The sequence below is a fragment of the Anomaloglossus baeobatrachus genome, chromosome 1 (genome assembly GCF_048569485.1).
Source record: "Anomaloglossus baeobatrachus isolate aAnoBae1 chromosome 1, aAnoBae1.hap1, whole genome shotgun sequence".
Lineage (NCBI taxonomy): Eukaryota > Metazoa > Chordata > Amphibia > Anura > Aromobatidae > Anomaloglossus > Anomaloglossus baeobatrachus.
The window spans coordinates 273,084,199-273,109,370 of record NC_134353.1 but is presented as its reverse complement, the minus strand read 5'-3'; the positions used below and the strand labels follow the sequence as shown (position 1 = coordinate 273,109,370).

The 25,172-nt window shown below is 44.0% G+C and overlaps 1 protein-coding gene across 1 annotated transcript in view; it reads right to left on the bottom strand.

The window, feature by feature from the left end:
- Positions 1–25,172, bottom strand: part of SYNPO2 (synaptopodin 2) — a 336,703-nt gene that overhangs the window by 128,062 nt on the left and 183,469 nt on the right. The window contains exon 2 of the mRNA XM_075350134.1: positions 14,195–14,346. Within this exon, the coding sequence (XP_075206249.1) occupies positions 14,195–14,346 (152 nt within the window). The remainder of the gene's footprint in view (positions 1–14,194; positions 14,347–25,172) is intronic.

Genomic DNA, 25,172 nt, shown 5'->3' with positions numbered 1-25,172 from the left:
GTGGCAATTACGTCCATCAGACGGGTTTCGGAGCTGGCAGCACTCTCTTGCCGCAAGCCTTTTCTGATCTTTCACCAGGACAAGGTGGTTCTGCACCCCCTTCCGGATTTCCTTCCAAAGGTTCTTACCCTATTTTATTTGAACGAGGACATTGTTCTGCCTTCCTTTTGTCCACACCCGGTTCACAGGGTGGAAAGGTCTCTGCATTCAATACACCTCGTCAGAGCTCTCAGATATTACATATCCAGGACAGCCCCCTTTAGGAAAACGGACTCTTTGTTCGTCATTCCTGAGGGGCCTAAGAAGGGACAGGCAGCTTCAAAGGCGACGCTGGCTCGCTGGATTCGCTCTGCGATCCAGGAAGTCTACCACTTGCAACTCAAGCCCATTCCTAGTGGGCTGCAGGCTCATTCCACGCGAGCAGTTGGCGCTTCGTGGGCCATTCGGCATCAGGCTTCAGTGGAACAGGTGTGTAAGGCTGCGACCTGGTCTAGCCTACATATGTTTTCAAAGCATTACAGAGTCCATACCCAGGTTTCAACTGAGGCAAATCTGGGTAGGAAAATTCTGCAAACGGCAGTAGAGCACCTCTCTCAGTAGGCGCTCCAGGCTGTCTTGGACTGGTTCCTAGTCCTTGGGTTGTGTTGTCTTCTTTTATGTTTCCCACCCATGGACTGCTTTAGGACGTTCCATGGTCCTGTGTCCCCCAATGAGGCATCAGAGAAAAATGGATTTTTGTGTACTCACCGTAAAATCGTTTTCTCTTAGCCATCATTGGGGGACACAGCACCCACCCTGTTGCCCTGTTGGGCCTTGGTTCTCTCAGTACCTTATTTGGTTATGACTCTTTTTTTCTCATGTTCCTCTGTTGAGGTAAGTTTTTACTGTTTTTTTCTCCTACTGCTTGTGTACTAAAACTGAGCTTGCCTGGCCCGGCCAGGGGGTGTATACTGCAGAGGAGGAGCTATGCTTTTGCATCTACTTAGTGTCCTCCTATGGATAGGCAGCCTAACACCCATGGTCCTGTGTCCCCCAATGATGGCTAAGAGAAAACGATTTTACGGTGAGTACACAAAAATCCGTTTTTTTCCTGTAAGAAAACGAAGGGCAGTGTATAATTGCAGTTGTAGGTAATGAAACAAGATATCTTTATTTTCCAAAGCAGCAATTTTTCATAGGGCTCCACTATTTAACAGCCAAGGGCCTCGTGCAACCTTTACGAACTATGACTTTATTTAGCTACAACTGGAGCATTATTATCCCCATCTTCCCTTAATTGAAGAAGAAAAGATGTGATGACTTTGACCAAACATTTGGCGATGTGTCGCTCATATTCATTTACATGTCTGTGTTTACTATGTGAAGTTTGTATTCATCACTACTTTTATGCTTAATATTTTAGGCACTTTTAATGCTTGCTTCATACTGTGACAGATTTATATTTTAACAGACTCAAATGGACAATTACCGTACCCAGGGGTGTCGCTACCTTCAAAGATTCGGGGCTCTAGCCCCAAACTTCTGGCCTGAAGTCGCAGATCACATGCAACTTCCCCATTGAATGGTATCAGCGTCATCATGACGCCTACACTGTTTATTCCCTTGATTGAGCATGGATAAAAAGCTCCATGCCCTATCACTGCCCGTATCCCAAGCGGCAGACTGCTGGCCTGTAGAATACCAGATGTCAGCATGCCCATGTGACACGCCCAGCTCCAGGGCTGGGGGGGTACTCGTTACCGGGCTGGACGAGTCCGGTGATGTCGCGGCAGCGTGGCCCAGTTCTGTAACCCTGGCGGTGTCTTTGAATAAAGGGGATGATGATCATATTTACAATGGAATAAAGTTTGTGACACCACTTGTGGTTTTTGAGGCTATGTGGGCTGCCGCTGCGCTGCGTGTTCCCCAGGGAAGGTGATGATGGCGCAGCTAAGGTTAATATTGCTCCCCACAGGCAGAGCTTGAGGCCCGGGGAAGATGAGAGGAGCGCGTGAAGGACACAGACGACAAATGGAGTTGTAGTCAAAAGTCTTTACTCACAGTATTGGTTCCTCACATGTACATTCTGCTGACAATCCCCCGCGATGTGCTGGGATCCACCGTGATGGGCCTTCGCCGATCCCGGGCAGGTCAGAGGACAATACTGGTGCACCCCTCAGATGTGCCTTTCCTGGTCGTCTCTATTGCGTGGACTCTCGCCCTCCTGTCCCGCGCCTCCGCACACAGTGCCCTGAGCCAGGGGCTGCGGACCTTCAAAGGGTTTTCTGCCTGCTTGGCTCCCTGATCCACTGTGGCCCCCTTACAGTGGATTTGTGTGCTGATTTTTGGCTCTGAATGCTTGCAACCATCCAGGCCCCCAGTGTTACTAAAGAGTACATTAGTTTTCTTTTTGTCTAGGGACCAGGTCCCCGTTTTTTGGCCAGATCCTTCCCCCTGGTGTTCTGTGGAGAAAGCCCATGGGTGCTTCCCACACTCTAGTGTCTCTAGGATCCCTTCTTCTGTATCACCTGGGGCGAGCAGGACTCCTGGGGTCTCTACGCTCCGGTCGCCTCCTCACCACACCACTAACTGACCGTTAACCTCTGACTGACACTGTCCAATCAATTGTCAAATTTTAAACTTAACTCCGCCCACTCACCTCAGGCACCTCACCCACTAAGCTCCACCCCAGGCTGGTTTCAGAGACAGTGCAAACCATTATACAAGTCCAGCTGCACTAGGCCCTAACCACAGTTTAGTGGAGTGTTGTGATGATTCTGTCTGTGTGTATGACATGTGAACCAGTGGATGACTCCATCCTTACCCTGGGATGGTATACTACACCTCTTGATGAGGTGCAGTACCTCTGTGGCAACAGAAGCCTCAGGGGCACCACACATGCAATGATGAAGTCATTTCATTGTGCTGCATCTGCAGGCCCACCATAGCAGTCAGAAGAGGAGACAGAAGCTGCCGTATCGGGAATCGGGATTAGGTTAGTATAATCTTTATTTTTTTTTTTATATTACACATTTGTGGGGGGCCATGATAGTGTATCCAAGACATTTTGTGAGCCATCATATTATATAGGGAGAAGAGGGGTCGATAATTAAGTATATAGAAGGCTGTAGGGGAAGTCATACGAAATATAAGGAGCTGTGAGGGGCCATTAAACTGTATATTAGAATAAGCGTGGGCCTTAATAAACTATATAAGAGGTTGTGGGTGCTATGATACTATATATAGGGAAAAGTGAGGTCCATAATGAACTATATAGAAGGCTGTAGGGGCTGTCATACTAAACGTAAGGAGCTGTGGGGGGGGGGCATTAAATTCTATATTAGAATAAGTGTGGGCATTAAGAAACTAAATAAAAGGTTGTGGGTGCTATGGTACTATATATAGGGAAAAGTGGGGTCATAATAAAGTATATAGCATGTTATCGTAAGAGTCCAGTCCATTGATAAAGTCAGTCCGATTGTATGCTCCCCGGTGTTCTGTGGCAACCATGATGCTGTTGTAAAGTGCAACATGAAGCCCCGGAAGGCATAGCATAACATACGGCACCGATGGAGCTAGTGATGGTGCCACAGCATCAGCAACGGGGGTAGGTTAATGATAAAGCCCTTGTTACAATAAGTTTCTGGCAGTGGGGCTCTCTTTTGTGCTCTTTCTGGACTCCACCCATTCTTTCGTGCTCTTTTTTGGGTTCCACCCACGATGGCACACCCCTTCTTTTCCCCGCGCCAAGATGGTTAATGGCGGGATTCTGCTGTGACTGGCCTGATCCGGCTATGTGGCCTTGTCGGCTACAAGTAAATGACAAACAAACAGGTGCAAGGTGTCCGGTGTAAAGGGGGATGAAAGAGGGCAAATGGTCCCTGGGAAACATGTCACCGGTTGCAGCAGTAACTGGGGTCTCGGCCTCCTCCACTGTCAACCCTTCCTGCGACTTTTCTTCTTCCAGGGGCAGTGTTGGATGGTAATGAGGGATGCTTTGCAGCGCCACCCGTGGTGTGCAGCCAGGGATTAGCCACCGCTGCGAGATGTTGCTCTCCTCTGGGGCTGATGTTAACGCAGCTCAGATAGTTCAGCTACCCACAGGTGGAGCGAACCCCAGGGAGGATGAAGACAATGGGAACGGCTGATAGCAGCGAAGCGCGGGGCGGCGGTGGCGGCAATGACAAGGATGACAAAGGGGTCTGTGGTTCAAAGTTACGTTTACTCAACGTTCTTAAGGTGCCCTGGAGGTGTCGCTCTCCACCGCCAGGGATGGACTACAGCCAGTCCCGGGTGAATCAGAGGCAATCACTGGTGTCTGTGAAAATGTGTGAGACCTTCCTCCTTGCGCTGACACACGGTTCAGCCTGAAGCAATTTGGGGACCCCGCTGTCGGTGTTAAGTGTCCTGTCCCGTATACAGGTGACGTGGGTCCTCGCCATGAGGTCCGACCGTAGCCCTGACCCCGGATCCTATATGTCACTGTGCTCTGGGAAACTGGGTAGTGGACGATGGGACATGAAATCCCCATCTCCTGCAGATTTGTTGGCGTCCGTGAAGGTGTCCCCAACCGAGGGTCCTGCACCTCGACTTGCGCTGGCACTGTGGGAACGGTTAGGCTCAACCTCAGCTACCATCTCCTCTTGTCCCAACATCTCCACCGGCAGCCTCTGTCTCTCGCCCTCTTTAAGTCCCACTCCTGCGGACTCAGTGCGGTGTTGTAGCCTCTGGCCCTCAGACTATCTTCACCTATCTCTCGTCCCAGGGCCAGCTTGTTAAACGCTGCTCCCTCAAGGCTTTCTGCTCAGTTTTCTGTCCTGAGGTGTTCTCAGACTAAAAGTGAAACTGCTTGTCTTTTTACTCTCTGAGAGCGGCCTCCACCTCAGGAATGTTTTAGCAGTGCTGGGGGAATTTCCCAGCCTAGTTTTCTGTGTGTGGTGACTCATGCTAGATGGATGTTCTGTGTGAGTGCAGAAACCAGTGATTAACCTTTTCTCAACCAGGAGAGAATTACAGCTTAAAACAGATGCAATACTCTGTGGTGACTGACGCTGCAGTGGCACCACATATGCATGGCAGTTAGTAATGAGGGCAATGTTCCTTGTTATTCAGAGCCCAAGGCTCCCAGGGGCCCCTGGCCAGATTGCCCTTATCTGTCATGAGCGGTGCCACTGCGCCGGACAGTGAGAAATCCTGCAACCCCACTGCAGAGTATAGGCAGCGGAGTTGCAGGAATCCATACCTGTGGCTAGAATGTAGTTGCTCCTGTGAGGTGATGATGTCACCATAAGGGGCGGGGCTTCCTCTTCTAGCATGGAGCTGTTCACTTTTCAGTGTGTGCTGTGACTGCTGGAGATGCTGCAGCTGTGGAGAGATTTCACTGAGAGGACTGAGGGACTGTACTATGGAGCGAGGGGCTTCATACACAGGGCTGAGCGTGAGTATTGTGAGGTGGTGTTTGTATTTTGGGGGCACAGGTTAAATTGATCCTCCATGGGGCAGCATGCTGAAGGATTCCACAAAGAAAGCGCTCCATATTGGGAGATTTTATAGGGAAGGGGGTGATTTTTACATATGTGGGGCTAGATGGGGAAAGGGTTGATATGGGGATACATGCTGGAGGCTGTGCAGAAAAGCCGGTAATGTTACTCACTTGGGAAAACTGGGTGATGTTACAGTTGTGGGGATGTGTGCTGGAGGTATGAGTGGTAAAGGGTTACATTTATTTGCTTGGTGCTGCAAAGTTCCGGGCTACATGTGAAAGGGGGTTATGTTATGCGCAGGTGCTGCATGGAGAAGGGTTACAGGTACTTGTTTTGGGCTGAGTGGGGAAGCGGGTGATGTTACATATGTGAGGGAGGGGGTGATGTGATGTATGTGGGGCAGCAGGTGATGGTACTTATGCGGAGGAGAGGGTGATGTTATGTATGTGGCACATAGCCTTACAAATAATTGGGAGGAGAGTCACAGAGACTGATTAATTTATATTTATTGGGCCGCAGAGCTTATATTTCATAGGGTTTATAGTTCAGTGTTGGCTTATTTATCACTTTAAATAAATTTGTATTCACGGGCGCAATGTGGAGGATTTTTTATTCAGGAGGCAAATGTATGTATACAATATATGTGACCTTGCTATTTTCAGGGCTGTGGTGATCAGTGTCAAGACGAGTCGTGGCTGGAAGATGGCGACATGGAGGTATGACCAGATGGAGAAGAAACAACCGAAAACTAATTAGATGAAACCTCAGCGGTAAGTCACTGGATGGATATTTATCCTGTACTGTATGACTTGGAGTAATGCTGTTATTTTTTTAAATCCTTTAGGCCACATTCTCACATTCATGTGATATTTCCGTGTGTTGCCAGACTTTTTTATTGGACATCACATGGACTCAGAGTTTCATAGAGCCATTCACATATGTGTGATAATCACAGATCTGAGAATGAGATCTGTGAGACTCAGAGTATGTGCTGTTCTGATCCCATTATGAGGAATAGCACATACTCCATGAGTCTGTGCCCTGTCCAAGTAAAAAGTCAGGCAGCACACTGACACTGCACACGGATGCAGGAATGTAGCCTTATTATGCACACATTATGTAAAACCCCATCCTTAATTATATAGTTTCCCCTTTTGTATAACATTATGCCTTATTAGCATCCTTGCTAGTTATGTATGGCACTGTCCCTTATTATATAGTGTTCTATCTTGTTATGTAGAGCACGATGTGTTACATAGAAAATTCTTGTTATTTTTATTATTCATAGCTCCCTCGCTTTATTATATAATCCTCTCATTTTAGATATAAAATAACTACTGAGGAGCATCATCTGACAAGAAGATCAATCCATCAGAAAAGAAGCTTTATCATGTTCCATCAGCAGTTATATCATTTTATATCTATTCTAACAAGTGAGGACACTATCAAATAGACAGATCGCTATAAATAACAAAAATAACGAGAGAATCTAGTATGTAAGGGATGATGTTGTACATAACAAAGTAGGGCACTATGTCATATATATATACAGTATGTGTATACATATATACATATATATCTATATTTGTAGCTGTCGCCATAAAAGGAGGGGGGAACCATGCAGAATTTCTTGCACAGGGCCCCAAAGCTGTATCATACAGTATATATTATAGAAGTTTTGAAGTATTGGGGTTAGTGTTCCATGCTGTGAAGAGCAGGCAGGATAAAGAGTATGTTCAGGTTGGGAACGGAGCTGGAAATATGAGAACAGATGTGTCTTTGTTGTAATCTCGGCAAATCAATTCTGGCTGGAAGAGGTTGTTGGACCAGATGGAATAGATGAAAAGAGTGAACAACTCCATCAAAAAGAATGTCAGCTGTAAGTCACTATACTGTATATATCTGTACTGCAATCTCTGAAATATGGTTGGCAGGACTGGTATCTACCACTAGGTCACCAAATAGTGGTAACATCAGTCTTTTTAATAGCCCATTTTGTTGTATGTGTGTTGTTTTGTAGAGGAAATGGTCCAATTCTAATGATATGTACTCCCTATGTAGTGGACATTGTGTAGTGGTATTATTTTTGCCTTCCATAGTAGTAATTTTGTAATATTGGTCCTTGTATAGTGTGTTTATTGTTAGCAACAGTGGTATACTGTAATTATATATGCATAGATCTTCTTTTAAGTGGCGGGGATATCGTTCAGGGAGACACAAACTTTGGAGTTCAGGCCCCTGATATTTTAGGGCCCTGGAAGTTAATAGAATCTGTCCAGGTTCTCTCAGGGTCCATGCAATTTGTAGGTAACAATACCTGTTGGGCACTGAAGGCTAATATGAGTTGCTACAATTGTATTCCATTCAATGTAGCATGTGGTGTTGCCTAATCTAAAACACCATACATCATTGGTTGTATATGGACCTTTAATGTGGGTTTGTGCGGTGGGCCCACATTATTCACCGCACATGTCTGCTGATCTAATCAGCAGACATGTGCAGATAACAGGCACAGGTGGATCTCCAATTCATCCGTTAACCCCTTAGATTGCGCTGTCAATCTCTGACAGCGCAATCTAATGCACTCTGGCTGGGATAGTGCTGTTCCCCACTGCCATAGGTAGCACCATGTTGTGATAATATGGCGCCAATTGGTTGTCATGACAGTGCGGCACTTCCAGGAGATCAGCATTTCTGCTGATCACAGAGATGTTGAAACTAGTAAAATCAATAAAAAATAAGTTTTTAAAAAATATGAAAAAGAAAAAAACCTAAAAGTTCAAATCACTCCCCTGTTGCCCCATTGAAAATAAAACAATAAAAGAACAACACATATTTGGTATCGCTGCATTTAGAAATGCCTGATCCATCAAAACAGAAAATCAATTAATCTGGTCGGTAAAGGACGTAGAGGATAAAAAAAAACAAACAAAATACCAAAATTATGGTTTGGTTTTTTTTTGGTTAGTGCAAAATTGCATTAAAATGCAATAAGAAGCGACCAAAACATGCCATGTACCCAAACATGGTATAATTAAAAATGTAAGCTCACGACGTAAAAAGTAGGCCATCACTGAGCCCCCAGATGCCAAAAAATTAGAACTCTATGGGTCTCGGAAAATCGTGCCAAAAGTGTGATTCTTTTTTGGACAAACTTCTGAATTTTTTTTCACCATTTAGATAAAACTAAAACTCTACATGTTTGCTATCTATGCAGTTGTCGCGGGCGGGGAGGAGGGTGTCAGCACACCGCGCTCACCCCTTCTGCTCGGGTCCGGCAGCTGCTCAGTGGTGGCTCGAGCTGTGGGCCGGATCCCGGGGTTTCTCGAGCGACACTCCTCGCCCGTGAGTGAAAGGGGGTTTGTTGGGTGTGGGGATTGTTATAGTTCGTGACGCCACGCACGGTTGTGGTGATTGCACCACCGCTGCTCAGTATGGGGGTCCCGGGGATGGTGATGCGGAGCAGCCAGGTGTTGTGTTGCCCCTCCTTGGGTAGGGGTTGGTGATCCCGGGGCCCAGTGATGAGATGTAAAGTGTAGGGCCCGGTGGGCGCAGGGACGCGGGGGCAGCGCTGTGCCTTGCGGCACTGTGGTACTCACTCAGCCTGAGACACGGACACAGTTTGTACGGTAAACCAAACGGCTGGTAGGACGGTCCCACAGACGGCTGCACCTGCACTCCCGGTAGGTGACGGTGATGTCCCTCCTCCTTGCACCTATGGTTGACTTGTGGTAGCGGTGGATTCCCTCCGGTTACCCGCTCCCCGGCTGCAATCTGGGCCGGAGGAGCTCTACACTTTGCCCGCAGGCGCTGGCCCTGAGAAACTGGTGCCGTGGCGGTGGCGGTGTCTCTCCAATACGGGTTGGGCTGTTGCCTTCAATCGGGACTTGGTTGTTGGGGGATCTGCGTCCCCGTCACTGACGGATTTGGCAAATCTGGCGACTCCTAGCCTTGCCGGGGTCCGAGAGGCCCCTGCCCTGGTGCTGACTGTCCTTCGGAACACTGCTCCAGACCACCGGGCACACAGCCAACGGGGTCCTTCCAGGAACTTCCAAACGGTCCCCCTCCAGACAGTCACCGCCGTCGCTGACCTTGCTGATCTGGCCCTCCACAAAGCTGGACCCTTCAGGCTGTCTTTCTTCACTGTCCCTTCACTTGCTTTCCTCCTTTTTCCACTTTCTCTACTTTCACTTTCACCCTGTCTAGACTACTCATCCACTCCTTCCACTTCCTCCTCCCTGACTAGACTGCCTAGTTTCTTCCTGCCTCCAGAGTTGTGAGCTCCTCAGTGGGCGGAGCCAACCGCCTGGCCCACCCCCTGGTGTGCATCATCAGACTCCTGGAGGAAGGCAACAAGGATTTGTAGTTTAGCTGTGATGTGCCTACCTGGAGTGTGGGGTGTGGTGGTGGTGTGACCTGTGACCCCTGGCTTGCCCAGGGCGACACACACTCGTACTGACCTTATATATATATATAATAATATCTCCAGGTCGGTTTTACCATATAGTGAATGTGGTAAATAAAAAAAACAAAAAAAACAGTAATGGAATTGAACCTTTTTTGCAATTTCACAGCATGTGGAATTTTTTCCCCATTTTCCAGTTCAATATGGGGCAGAATGAATGTTGTCATTCAAAAGTACAACATATCTTGCAAAAAACAAGCCCACATGTGGCTATCTTGAAGGAAAAATAAAAAAAGTTATGGCTCTTGGAAGAAGGGGTTGTAAAAAATGAAAATGAGAAACAGAAAATCGCTCAGGGGTGAACGGGTTTAAAAGTACAGTTAGTCTCCTTGTGCGTGGTAGTCTTTATCTGGGCCTGGAAAGCCAACAACAGCAGCAATGTACGGTCTACATAGGTTCCCAGCCCATATGACCAAAGTCTATACACCCAACCAGGACCAGCAATTTCATGTAGCAGTCCGGGGCATCGAGAGTCAATGCTCACTCTCGACTACTGCCTGGTGCCACTCTATATAACTATGAGGGATTAATAGGGTGCCTTCACAAAGGCTTAAAGGCTCCTCTTTCTCTAAAGAAGACACCAGTATTATAAAGCACAGATGGTAGGTGGGGGCCATGGTACAGATTTTGCATTGGGGCCAAAGAGCTTCAAGTTATGCCTCTTCCTACAACTGATCTATTAAATGCAAAATGACAGAGAATTCCAATAGAAGAAGCACAGACATCATCTGCATAATTTCCACAATTATTATAATATAGGAAAGAGATATAAAGGAACCCTGAAACCACTGTAACAAGACTTTGATCTTTAAAAATCAAATTCTAAAAAGTTGCAGTAGAAGGTCAACCACGTAAATGGAATCTGGGAGATTTAACGCTATGTCTGCACACTGCGTTCTAGTTTGACAACAAAAAAGCACCCTCTGGCAGACTCTGAGAAATGTAAACACTGCGTTTGACAAAAAAACGCAGTAAAAACGCATCCATTTTCGATGCGTTTTCAATGCATTTTCCCTACGTTTGGGCTGCATTTTGGACAGTGCGTTTTTAAAGGCGAAATAAAATATGATAGGATAGGATTTGATAGATAGCTAGAATAGATAGATAGATAGATAGATATAGAGAGAGACAAATAGACAGACAGATATATTGATTGATAGATAGATAGATAGAGGGATAGATAGAAAAAATAGAATGAATAGATAGCATGACTGCCCGCAAACAGCATACAGAGACAGAGCCATGTGGTGAGAATGAACTCTGGTGAACCTCTTAGATCAGTACCACAACACAGAAAGTAGTGTGGGGCACATAGCTGTGACGTCAGATTTTCACCCGAGTACATTGTCATCGCGTGGCTCTGTCTCTGTGTGCTGTCATGAACACGGGTGAACCTCTGACGTCAGTGCTGCGACACAGGCAGTAGTGCAGTGTCCACAGCTGTGACGTCAGAGCTTCACCTGAGTTCACTGTCATCGCGCGGCTCTGTCTCTGTGTCACGGACTGATTTGTGGTCACAGGTGAAGAAATCACCTGAGTGACGACACCACTGATCACACGGCTCACTTCAGTCACTCAGGCAATTTGCTGTCATAGGTGGAGGACTCCACTTGTGGCCACGGGTAACCTGAGTGACGTCACCGCTGATAGTTCGACTCCCTTCAGTTGCTGCGTGGAGATCACAGTTAGCGGTTGTGCTCTATGGCCACTTGCTGTGAGCTTATGATGTAGCAGAGCTGAAAGCGTCGTGGGTCCTCATGTGGATTACGTCGGACCTGGAACATTATTTGGGGGTTAATAAAGTGGTAAAAGAGGGTGTTTTTTGTCTTTTATTCCAGATAAAGGATTTTTTTGGGTGTATGTCTTTATTTACTTTCACTTACAGATTAATCATGGGGTTGTCTCATAGATGGCCACCATGATTAACTTAGGACTTAGTGGTTGCTATGGGCTGCCATTAACTTTTTAATATCCCGATTGCCACCACACCAGGGTAATTGAGATGAGCCGGGTAAGGTTCCGGGACTGTCGCATTTAATGGATGCGGCAATTCCGGGCAGCTGCTGGCTGATATTTTTAGGCTGGTGAGCAGCCTAAAAACGATAGGCCTCCCCAGTCTGAGAATACCAGCCAGAAGCTGTGAGGCTTTATCTTGGCTGGGTATTAAAATTGGGGGGGACCGCACATCATTTTTTTTTAATTATTTATTTATTTTACTGCACGATATAGACCCGCCCACCGGTGGCTGTAATTGGTTGTAGTGAGACAGCGGTCACTCAGCGTTTGGGCGCATCTGACTGCAACCAATCATAGGCGCCGGGGGGGGGGAAGCAGTGAATATGAGATGAGCCTAATGAGCGGCCAGCACTTTCAGAAGTTGGAGAAGCCCCTGGAGAAGTGCGACAGCCATGCAGCGCTGCGCCGGTGATCGGTGAGTATGAAGGAGAGAAAGAGGGGGAGACCGACAAAGAGAGACAGAGACCAACAGAGAGAGAGAGAAGAACACCAATAGAGAGAGTGACCTACACCAACAGAGAGAGAGACTGACATCGACAGAGAGAAAGAAAGAGAGACCGACAGAGAGAGAGAGAGACCTGCGTTTTTGTTGACAAGAACACATCCAAAATGCAACCAAAATGCAGTGCAAATGCATAGCTAAACATTTTGGTTGCATTTTGACATGTTGCGGGTGGGGGCCGCTGCCGCTTCTGGGGCCGCTTGGATCCGGGTTGCTGCTGCGGCTCGAGTGGTGACCAGACCCGGGCTCGCACGGCTGTCTGTTCTCACAACCGTCGTAAAGGGGGACATTTACAGGGGATTTGTTGTGTCGGTGACGCCACCCGTGGGATACAGTGAGGGATGGTGACATCACCGCTGCCTGGTGATGGGGCACCTGGGGCTGATGGAGAGGGGCAGCAAGATGGGATCCCCTCCACGGGTAGGGGAGGTGTAATCCCGGGGCCCGCGGTCTGAACACGGGAGTGATGGCTGCTGGAGGTGGTGCGCCGGGTTAGATCAGGGGACAATGGTGTACTCACAGTTCAGTAATTTCACACAAGTCCAGTGGTAAACAAAGTTGCCAGTGACCGGCTGCCATTGGAGGATGTATTCGGGTCCCACTCCCGGGTTAGTGAATATGGGTCCCTTCCTCCTACACGTTGTGTTTGTCTCTCCTGTTGGACGACTTCGCAAGGAACGGAGAAGTCCACTTCAGATTCTGTGTGTATTTGGGAACTGTGGCCCGCGAAATCTGACCCTTGGGATCTCTGTGGGTTCGAATGGACACCCTATCTCCCGCGTTGGGCTTTCGTTTCGCTCTCTTGGCTTCGGGAGAACAAGGTCTGAAACCTTGTCCTCTGCTGGTTAATTAACAAGGGGGCATGCAACCTTCCTCATCCTAGGGTCCAGGCACCCTGTCTGTGCACGGCCAGATTCCTGCTGTCGGCACCGGCGGGCTATAACCCTGCCCCGGTCCACTAAAGGTCTCCCGTAACCGGATCTCTGTCGCCTGTTGCCCTGTTCACCGTCTGCCACCTAGCCGGGTAGTCCAAGGGCCCCTACCCCTGACTACACTGCACAGTCTGCACTTGACTTCCACTCACCACTACTCCACACTTTAACTCAAAAAACTGACGTGTTCCCGCCTCTGACACCTCAGGACCCCTAGGTGGGCATTCTCATCCACCTGATCCCACCCACTGGTGTGTCCTTATTATCATGAGGAGGTGAGTAGGCTTTTATAGCTGTGTGTTGTACCTGGGTGTGTGTTTTTGGTGATAACAAGGAGAGTGGACAACTTTTGTGACTACCTGGTTTTGCCAGGGCGTCACAGACACACCTCATTCATTTCAATGGGTGGAAAATGCAACCAAAACGCAATGAAGTGACATGCTGCTTTTTTTTATGCAACGGTTTTGACAAATATTTGTCAAACAAAACGCTGCTGAAAAAAAGCAACGTTCGCATGGAATTTTGTGACTTCTCATAGACTTTACTGGGGAAGGACAACGCATGCATTTTGTCATTGACACGGTGAAGTTTAAAACGCAACCAAAACGCAAGAAAAAACGCAACGTGCGCACATGGTGTTTTCCAGCAAAGTTAATCAGTTATACACAAGGGTCCTCAAATAACGGAGACACATTGATGGAATCACTATACCATGTAGCCCTCAAAAGATAGTACCATACTGTCCTCAAATCAGAGTACCACCCAATTCCCTAAGATCAGATCCCTTGGAGTGTTATCCATTTTACATTTTTCTTACCTTTTCACAAGCATCTGAAGACTCTCCAGTGATTTTTCAATAAGAACCACGACGTCTGAGTAGGGTATGTCAGTGCAGGTTGTCCCATTGATAGAGATCACCTCATCTCCCACACATAATCCTGCATTAGATGCTTTACTCTTACTGCGAACCTGAAACAAGAAGTCATGGGAAGATTTAGGACTTTTAAGAGGATGATATTACAAGTTGACTGCTTAGATCGGCATATTGACTATGAAAAAGCATAGGTTACCAATATTAAAGGGAGCCAACCAGCAGAATTTTGCTATATAAAGTAAAGCCGGTGCTATACTGGTGCTAGTAAGCTAAATGCACTGATACCTTTACTTCACAGATTGCTTTGCTTAATTGCTGAAATATCTTTAATCCAAGTCCCAGAAGTGCACTGCTGGTTTGATTGACGTGTGCATAGAGGTGGGATTATGTGGGTTATGTCCTGCATTCTTCTTATTCCACCACGTTCTCTTTGCCTGGTCTTTCTCCCCCGTCACAACTATTTTATTTGTTTTACTTTTTGCATGCACGCAGTAGCATGAAGTATTTAATAAACTGTTCACTGAGATGGCACCGGAGACAGCACCTGCGCATACCGTTATCCCTAGCGCCATCTTATTGAAGATGTCTCCTCCTGCTTCCTACTTATCCGATGCTGTTGAAGAGGATAGCGCATGCGCCCTCACCTCTTTTTCCCTCTTTAAGACCGCGGATGCTCACGCGGTCACAACAGAAGAGAGTCTCCACCAGCAGCAGCAGCAGCAGCAGCAGCACAGCACCTAAAGCTGACAGATAAATTATATGATAAATAGGAAGCAGGAGAAGACATCTTCAGTAAGATATACCGTGTGCAGAATTATTAGGCAAGTTGTATTTTAGAGGATTTTTTTTATTACTGATCAACAACTATGTTCTCAATCAACCCAAAAGACTCAAATATCAAAGCTTAATATTTTTGGAAGTTGTTTTTTTTTAGATTTGGCTATCTTAGGAGGATATCTGTTTGTGCAGGTAACTGTTACTGTGCAGAATTATTAGGCACCTTAATAAACACCAAATATATTCCCATCTCACTTGTTTATTTTCAGCAGGTAAACCTATATGACACAATTTAGAAATAAATATTTCTGACATGCAAAAACAAAACCCCAAAAAATGAGTGACCAATATAGCCACCTTTCTTTATGATGACACTCAACAGCCTACCATCCATAGATTCTGTCAGTTGCTTGATCTGTTTACGATCAACATGGCGTGCAGCAGCCACCACAGCCCCCCAGACACTGTTCTGACAGGTGTACTGTTTTCCCTCCCTGTAGATCTCACATTTTAGGAGGGACCACAGGTTCTCTATGGGATTCAGATCAGGTGAACAAGGGGGCCATGTCATTATTTTTTTATCTTTTAGACCTTTACTGGCCAGCCACGCTGTAGAGTAGTTACATGCATGTGATGGAGCATTGTCCTGCATGAAAATCATGTTTTTCTTGAACAATACCGACTTCTTCCTGTACCACTGCTTGAAGAAGTTGTCTTCCAGAAACTGGCAGTAGGTCTGGGAGTTGAGCTTCACTCCATCCTCAACCTGAAAAGGTCCCACAAGTTCATTTTTGATGATATCAGCCCATACCAGTACCTCCCTTCCACCTTGCTGGCGTCTAAATCAGAGTGGAACTCTCTGCCCTTTACTGATCCAGCCTCTGGCCCATCCATTTGGCCCATCAAAAGTCACTCTCATTTCATAAGTCCATAAAACCTTTGAAAAATAAGTCTTAAGATATTTCTTGGCCCACTCTTGACGTTTTATCTTATGTTTCTTGTTCAAAGGTGGTCGTTTTTCAGCCTTCCTTACCTTGGCCATGTCCCTGAGTATGGCACACCTTGTGCTTTTTGATACTCCAGTAACATTGCAGCTCTGAAATATGGAAAAACTGGTGGCAAATGGCATCTTGGCAGCTTCATGCTTGATTTTCCTCAATTCATAGGCAGTTATTTTGCGCCTTTTTTGCCCAACATGCTTCTTGCGACCCTGTTGGCTATTTGCTATGAAACGCTTGATTGTTCGGGGATTACACTTCAAAAGTTCGGCAATTTCAAGACTGCTCTACCCCTCTGCAAGACATCTCACAATTTTGGACTTTTCAGAGCTCATCAAATCTCTCTTCGGACCCATTTTGCCAAAGGAAAGGAAGTTGCCTAATAATTAAGCACACCTTATATAGGGTGTTGATGTCATTACACCACACCCCTCCTCATTACAGATATGCACATCACTGATTTGCTTAATTAGTAGTTGACTCTCAAGCCTATACAGCTTGGAGTAGGACAACATGTATAAAAATTATCATGTGATCAAAATACTCATTTGCCTAATAATTCTGCACACAGTGTAGTGCTATGCGCAGGCGCTGACTCTGATGCCATCTTAGTCGAGAGTTGATTAAATACTTCACAATGCTACTGCATGCAGGAAATAAATAAAATGGTGGCAAAGAGAATGGGGCAGAAAAAGAATGCAGGACTCCATCCACATAGTTCTGCCCCAATGCACACGCCAATAAAACGAGCAGTGCATTTCTAGGACTTGGATTAAAGATATTTCAGCAATCAAGCATTCAATCTGTGGAGTAAAGCTGTCATTGTATTCAGCTTCCTAGCGCCAGTGTGGCACAGGCTTTACTTTAGATAGCAAATTTCTGCTGGTTGGTTCCCTTTAAGCCATGAAAACTCTTCGTGACCACCAATAGATACTTTTGCTGACCTGAGATATGAAAGAATAGCTTCCCCAACGGGCAAAAATGCAGCAGCTGTTGGCTGTACACTATAGCTGACACCTTGCTGTATCAGTCACGATCAGTGTTGGCACCGACCATAGCTACCTAACGGTTTAGATGCTGTTAATAGTGACTAGGGCTTCTAGATGGATAGCTATGTGTGGTGGCTCCCTCTTAAACCTCCTCAGCACCCTTAGATAATGATTATGTGGTCCTGATGGTTGACGGGGTAATTCTCAGCCAGAAAATGGCCTTTCAGTCTGCTGGCTATAGAGACCTATTCAGAAGTTAGTAACATTCAGGTGGTAAAAATAACATTTTTCTTTCCAGTCATGCCACTTTGCATTAATTATTGAAAAAGGACCTGAAGGGTTAATAAACTACCTGACAACAGTTTTGAATATGATGAGGGGGGCTGCTTTGGGGGGGTTTCCCAACTCATAGGTCCCCCCCAAAGTCACTTTAAAACTGAATAGGTCGCAAAAAAAATAAGTTTTGTAAATTCACTTAAGAAAAATGACTACTACAATTTTAAAACATTATCAGAGTAAAGTGTCAGAATAATAATCCGTCTTGGTGTATTTTATACAGATCATTATGTCTCCTGGGTCACTTGCAGCCACTTCTCAGTATAGAAATATGGCTGCTTACTTACGCTTGACAAAGTGATATAGTTGGGAGTTGGGTCATATTTATTATTTCTGAAAACAAGGAACTCACTGACGTAATGCACCAAATAGGAAGGCATTCTGTCCAGCAACCAGTAGCTTCTTCTGCTATGCTGTATTTCCAATCAAACCAGAAAGACACAAATCATTTCCATTAGAAGGGTATGTCTGAATGTCTGCTGGATGTTACCAGACAGCTATTACATTTGTTTTAAGCCTGGCCACAATATTTGGCCAAATAAGGATGTAACATCATGTTCCAGAAGTACTTTGTTCTCATTTTGATTTGCAAATATTCATAAAAGCTGTCTGCAAAACAAGTTTTGTTAATGGCATAATTAATTGTTATATTGTGCAGAACCACAGAAACAATATTTAAAGGATTGGTCCAATATTTAGACTGTGTAGTGGCCATTCCTGGGTGTTTCAACTCAGATCCTATTAAAGTGAAATAGAGGCAGTAACTGAGAATGTCAAAACTGCTGGCAGCAAAAGTGAGTACATCCCTAAGTACAAATGGCCAAATTGTGCTCCATTAGCCATTTTCACTCCTTGGTGCTTTGACACTCATTAGTGTTACAAGATGCTCTACATAAAGATGGCCTAGGCTATAAGAAGATTGATAACACCCTCAAAATGAGCTGCAGCATGGTAGCCAAGACCACATAGCGGTTTAACAAGACCGGTTGTACTCAGAACAGGCCTCGCCATGGTCGACCAAAGAAGTTGAGTGCACATGCTCATAGTTAAATCCAGAGGATGTCTTTTCAAAATAGACATTTGAGTGCTGCCAGCATTGCTGCAGAGGTGAAAGGATTGAGGGATCAGCCTGTCAGTGCTTAGGCCATAAGCCACACACTGCATCAAATTGGTCTGCATGGCTGTTATCCCAGAAGCAAGCCTCTTCTAAAGATGATGCAGAAGAAACCTGCAATAATGGTAATAATATTAAAGAAAAGGACATAAAGGCTTTAAAAAAAAAAGATTTTTCAACTGAAAAACAACTTTGGTTAATATTCCAATATTATTTGGGGTCATGGGGTCAGGAAAAACTCACCTTTAAATAGTAAGGTGAATTTCACTCTTATGAGTGAAGTGTTTATAAATGTATAACCCATAAAAAGAAAATTAGTATATTAAAGTGGAAATACTGTTATACATAAAAATCTGAGACCCGGTAATTTAAAAATTAAAAAAGTTTTCCAATTGTGTTAAAATATTTTTTTCCTCATTCTACCTTTCTCTGTTTATTGCTTGCAAAAAAAGGTAGATATGGAACTGGATATTCTTTCTTCTTGTGGAATTCAGTGAAAATAAAAGATAAAAAAACACAGGGAAAGGAAGTTGCTCAATGAGGCATCTTCAGGACATAGTGTGAATTCCTCAGATTCTCTTTGAAAAGAAAAAGAGAATGTAAAGATGCTAGAAACAAGGACCAGAGATCAAGCTCGCTATAAAATAAAGAGTTGTCATGATGTAGCAGAGGGCTTGGCCCTAGAGAAACTGTTGCCATCAAGATAAAGAGAGAGGAAGAAGAGTTGGAAAATAAAGCCCTCTTCACTTTAGTGAGGCACGTAGCCATTCCTGCAAAATGGTGACAAAAAATCAAGACCAACTTTTGGCCAACAGCAAGAACATAATCAAGTCTGCCAATGCCTTACCAACTATGATACCCATGCTATCTTTGGAAAATTACAACTACCACAGGTTTATTGGGAAGGTGTTTTGAGAAGGTGTCTAGGATGCTGTCACGGGACACTGTCATGCAGTAAATATTGTAAAAAAAGACTACTTTTGAAGTAAAACAGCATAAGATAAGAACAGCACTTAATGAAAAACTGGTGCTGAATATTGCAGGGGGACACTCTTCCTCTGCTACTCTTTTGAAATCTTTCAAACAGTCCTTGTGCACCCTAAAGCATTCTTTACCACAAAAATTATGTGTGACCAATTACTTCATTTAAGTGGAATCATTCTCCAGAACTTGAAACCATCAAACATCTTTCTAAACAGCATTGGCCATGTTAAGGTAGGAGAGATTGGTCTCTTTGTGATGAGTATATATGAAAATAAAAAAAAATCTCTGGATGGACAAGAACACACATACATGGTTTCTGTGGTTTTCCTTAGTAAAAGGTTAGATGGAGTCATGGACTGGTTCTTGTTGGGATTCATCTTGTATAAAATGTCATCAGGAAAATGCTTGTTTACCAATGGGATAAATTTGAGTATGTCCCTTTTGTTGAAGGATTTGGTTTATCCATAAGACCTTCATCAAGATTTTATGTATGTGATACGGAACGACTGTCACTTGTGTGAGAAAGAATGAAACTGTTTCAGGCAAGTGACTGGGTGATATTTGAAACTGTAAAAATATCTCCACCATTCTAAATGGAAGCAGGCTCTTGATAGCTTCACTCCTTGCTAAATGCTAGAGAAGCCTGAATGCTTCCACTAACACCCAAGAGTTAGAAACATTTCCTGAGCTTCACCAGTGACAGTGGTAGATGGAAACATCTGCAACAGGAGAACCAGTGAAGATCAGCAAATCAGCCACCAACCACATCTCTTAGGAACCTCCTTGAAAGTATTGCAAATATTTTCATCCACCTCATTGTCCTCCTACTTTTCATCATCCTCTTTATCGGGAACATCGTCCGGATCATCAGTCGTACATCTGATGTCATCATCATAGATGTTCTTTACAAATTGAATTCTGAAAATATTTATCATGGTGGAGCAGCACAAATAGAGCAAAAACTCAATATACTAGCTACCCAAGCCCAAGATAAGGGGTTTTATTAACGATCTCTAAATCAATTTATCGAAGTGTTTGCACTAGATATCTAGTGTGAAACACTTTGAACAGTAGCAACAATTTGGTGCAATGCGTGGTTGTGTAAATTTTTTGTGACTTTTTGCATTTGTATACAAGATTCAGCCAGTGTTACCAAAATAAGCAAAGCTGGCATGGGGGGATTGGGTTGGGTCATGGCGACACGCGTTTGTCTAATTCATGAAGCTTAGTAGCATACTTTGTGGCAAAGCGTACGGAGGCCTATGTCTCTATTAAGACGCGCAGATTCATTAAGAGGTGTGTGGCTTATTGACTCATGTGACTGTGACTCTGCAGTCTCATCAAAACTGGTGTGAAAAAGCGGATCTTCATGAATTGGGCCATTTTAAGTTGGTACAGTAATATTTCATGGAAAAATATATTTTGATAGATGTACAATCTAAATAGAAAAATTTGAAAATTCTACTAGTCACCACACGGTTGGACGTGGCAAAACCATTTACTAAATGTTGGTCTTCATTACTTACTGCCAACGCTGTAGTTATGATTATGTTATATGACTATCTTAGGCTTGGTTCTCATGTCCTGTAGGCCTCCATTATCACAGATCTGATGGCAAAAAAGTTGTGCAAACACAACTTTTTTGTCCGTTGTTAAATAACGGATGTCGGCCAGATCCGTTTTTAACATGTGGAGTCTATGGACAACGGATCCCTTAACAGATTTAGCCATCCGTTGTACTTGCATTTGTAATCAAGCTGTTGTTTTCTTACCGGATCCATTGAAAATAGAAGATAAATAGCAAGCCGTTAACAGATCCCTTGTCCATAGATTCCCATGTTAAAAAATAGATCTGACAGAAAAAAGTTTCCCAATGGATCTATGCAGGATCGGTTAGCCTTATACATTACTCATATTTAACTTTAGCTTATTTATCGCACTGTTTTTAGATATAAAACTCTCCATTCACCCATTGTAGTTGTACACTGCTATAAAACTTAATTATACAATTTCAGTAATACATTACTTTTCTTGTAATTACACTATATAGTGCATGATATGACATGTTATGAATGTTTTATAGAAGCAGAAGATGCCAAACAGAATAATCCCAACATTTGCAAATAAGGAATGGTATTCTTAGTTTATTCCCCATGTATAAGAATGTAAATAGCCCGGTAATTTTGAAAGCAGTAAGGAAAGAGACTGTAAGGCAAAATCCTCTGAAAACGTTTCAACAGCCAGATGTTTCCATTAAGATCTAAGTTTCCAGTGTCTGTGACCAGGAAATATAAATATTAGTATTAATGATTGCCTGGAAGTGATGTATAATTAGATGCAGCATCAAAGTCAATTGCACACTGACAAGAGGGCATTAGGTTTTCACAATTAAAAAGGACCTGTCACCAGGTCAAAAGCAGTTTGTTCGTTTTTTTCTTAAAGCACCATCACAGCATTTTATTTTCTCAGTGCTGGAGTGGTGCTTTAAATGTAATACCCCGCCTCGTGTCTTATACTCACCTTCCAGCTGCTTCTTCATTTACCAACGCTACCCCGATCTTGCCCCTCTATTGTGTGCATGTAGCTTCTGACTGGCCAGAAGATAGACGTTACGTCACATGCTCCCATTGCAAGTCTATGACAGCCAAAACAAGGTTGAAGCGAGGCTCCCGTAGAGATGTATTAAGTTGTGGCCTCTGGTGCACTTCATGAAACACTGGACCTGCCAGCTGGTCACTTCTCGGCGTAGACGCTGGAAAAGGATGAAGGCGGTGGAAGGTAAGTATAAAACAGGGCTCGGTGGACTTAGATTTAAAGCACTGCTAGTGGTGCAACTTAAAAAAAACCCCGCTGTACTGGTGCTTTAAATCCGAAATTCGGTTCTATAGATATGGACATTTTAATCTGGTACTAATGTTTTTGGTCCACCAATTCTCTGGAGGCATGTCATTAGGCTGCTCTGCATTATTTTCTTATGACCAAAACTCCTTTGGCAAAGATCATAAAAATTATCACCAGATAAAGAAGCCAACTTTTCTGGAACCTTATGGCGGATTTAAAAAATATGTCGGCCTTTATGACTGCAGACATGAGGATCATTCTTCTTAAAACTAGACTTTACACAGTTAAAGTCAATGAAAAAACAATTAAGTACAAAATTGAAGGGTGTGTCATTATAGATTAAATGAGCTTAGTAAGTTTTAGTAAGTTATATAACACATTATTTACTATACTTTGTCTAAAAAGTGCCCCTATCTTCACTTACAGGCTCTGGTTCAACGGATCCTGCAGGTTCCCTTACGGTTTGTGAAGGAACCTGTATGACTTCTCATTTAATAGCTAAGCCACCCCTCTCCCTGTCTATACATCACCCTGTCGCAAGCCAGCCCCCTAGACTTACAGCACCAGTCCCTTGCTGAGATAGAAAACACACTATGTAAATAAATTGCAGAAAGTAGTAAGTTATACTGAATTCCACTTTAATTTCCTTCAGCTAGACAACCCTTGTAAGAACTGTTGCCTAATTAAAATACAATTTTTTCAATTAAAAACTTTCCCTCACATATTAATGGTCACTGATAAATGTGCGCATGTTAAAACGATACCTTTGTCATTGGTTAACAGGATCCTTTCCAAAGTCTGGATTAACCAACCAGTGACAACAGTCTTCATAAACGCATTGCAAATATATCTAATTAATAGACATAGGATATAACGTGGAGATAAAACAAATACAAGGGGCTGCTCATAGAACGAGAAAGAACGAGATAGAAATAGGATGATGAAACTTTATATTTCTTCCACATACTCTCCACTGATGTCAATATATTCTTACATCGGTATGCCAAGTTCTGTAAGCCTAGCAAAAAGAAGGATTTCAGGTGTGCCTCAAAACAGGCATCCGTAGCAGCCATGGCATCAGAAATGGTGTGAAATTTGGCACCCTTGCAGGATTTCTTCAGGTTTGGAAACAGATGATATTTGAAGGGAGCTAGATCTGGTAAATAAGATGGGTGGTCCACCAGCTGGAAGCCCAACTTTGCCAGTTTTTCCGTGGTCGCTTGTGCAGTGTGAGCGGAGGTGTTGTCTTGCAGGAACAAAGTTCCTTTGGACAGCTTGCCGTGCCTTTTAGCCTTCAGAGCTGCCCTCAATTGGTCCAAAAGTTCAATGTAGTACCTTGCATTGATAGTGGAACCCTTTTGAAGATAGTCCACTAGCAGCACGCCCTCCTTATCCCAGAACAGACGCCATCACCTTAGTGGCTGATTTTTGCACCCTGAATTTCTTTGGATAAGGAGAACCACTGTACCTCCACTCTTTTGACTGCTCCTTGTTTTCAGAGTCATAAAAATAAATCCAGGGCTCATCCATAGTGACCAGTCAATCCAGGAAGTTCTTATCAGTCTGGAAACACTGACAAATGGATCGGGAAGTTTTCACTCGCATGCTTCTCTGATCTGTTGTCAAACATTTGGGGACCCACTTTGCAGATAGCTTCTTCATGTCCAAATGTTCATGGATGGTGACACAATCACGGGAAATCCCCATGATGTCTGCTATTGCTTTAGCTGAAATTTGTCAATTCTCCAGTATGAGGTTGTGCACAGCATCAACGATCTCCGAAACAACAACCCCTCTCGGTCATCCAGGACGATCCTCATCATTGGTGCTGAAGTGGCCCATTTTAAATTTGGCAACCCAGTTCTTAACTGTGGAATATGAAGGGCATTGATCCCCCAATGTCTACGATATATCACCATGAATATCCTTTCCTTGCAGAAACAAGAATTTTATCACTGCTCTGATCTCAGTTGCTGTGAATATCTCATTAGACTCCGCCATGTTGTTTTCCCACGTGCGTAGAACACTGTTGCCAAAAGCAACAAACAAAAAATTTTTGAAAACATATATTAGACACATAAGGCTTTCATGTGATGTAACATTCGTAACCATAGAAACAACAAAAGCTCACAAAGTCAAAGACTTATCAGCAGCCCCTTGAATAGCCCTATTAAAAATTCCATAAAGACAGCAAAGTTGTAGCTCTTAAAGCAACAATTCTAAATAGGCGTCCCCTGTAACTAGTGTGTCCTGAAATGTCATTGTTAATGAAAAGGCAAGATACCGTTCTGGGCATACTAGAAATGCCACTGTTCCAAGTTCAACAGGTTCAAAAGTACATGCAGTATCCAATAACAGTGGACGATTCACACATTAAACCATCATTAAACCATGTGTAATATTCCACATTTTTTCACAGTTACATCCACAAAATTAAATGTATCTTTTTGTGATATACCAACACTAAGTAGGAAGTATTTCTAAAGTGTAAAAGAAATGATATATGATTTTCTAAATATCTAAAAAGTATACATCTGAAAACTGTGACCGATATTTGTATTCCGACCCTCTGATCAATATTGCTGCAAGTTTTTGGGGTATGTCTCTACCAGCTTTGTATATCTAGAGGCTGAAATGCAAAATAGATTTAGATCATTCAGATTGGATAGAGATCGTTTGTGAACAGCAATTTTCAAGTCTTGCCACAGAATCTCAATGAGATTAAGGTCTGGACTTTGACTGGGCCATTCACACATATCAATATTCTTTGATCTAAGCCATTCCATTGTAGCTCTTACAGTATGTTTAGTGTTGTTGGCCTGCTGGAAAGTGAACCTATGTCAGTCTCAACTCTTTTGCAGCCTACTGCCCTTTATTTATCT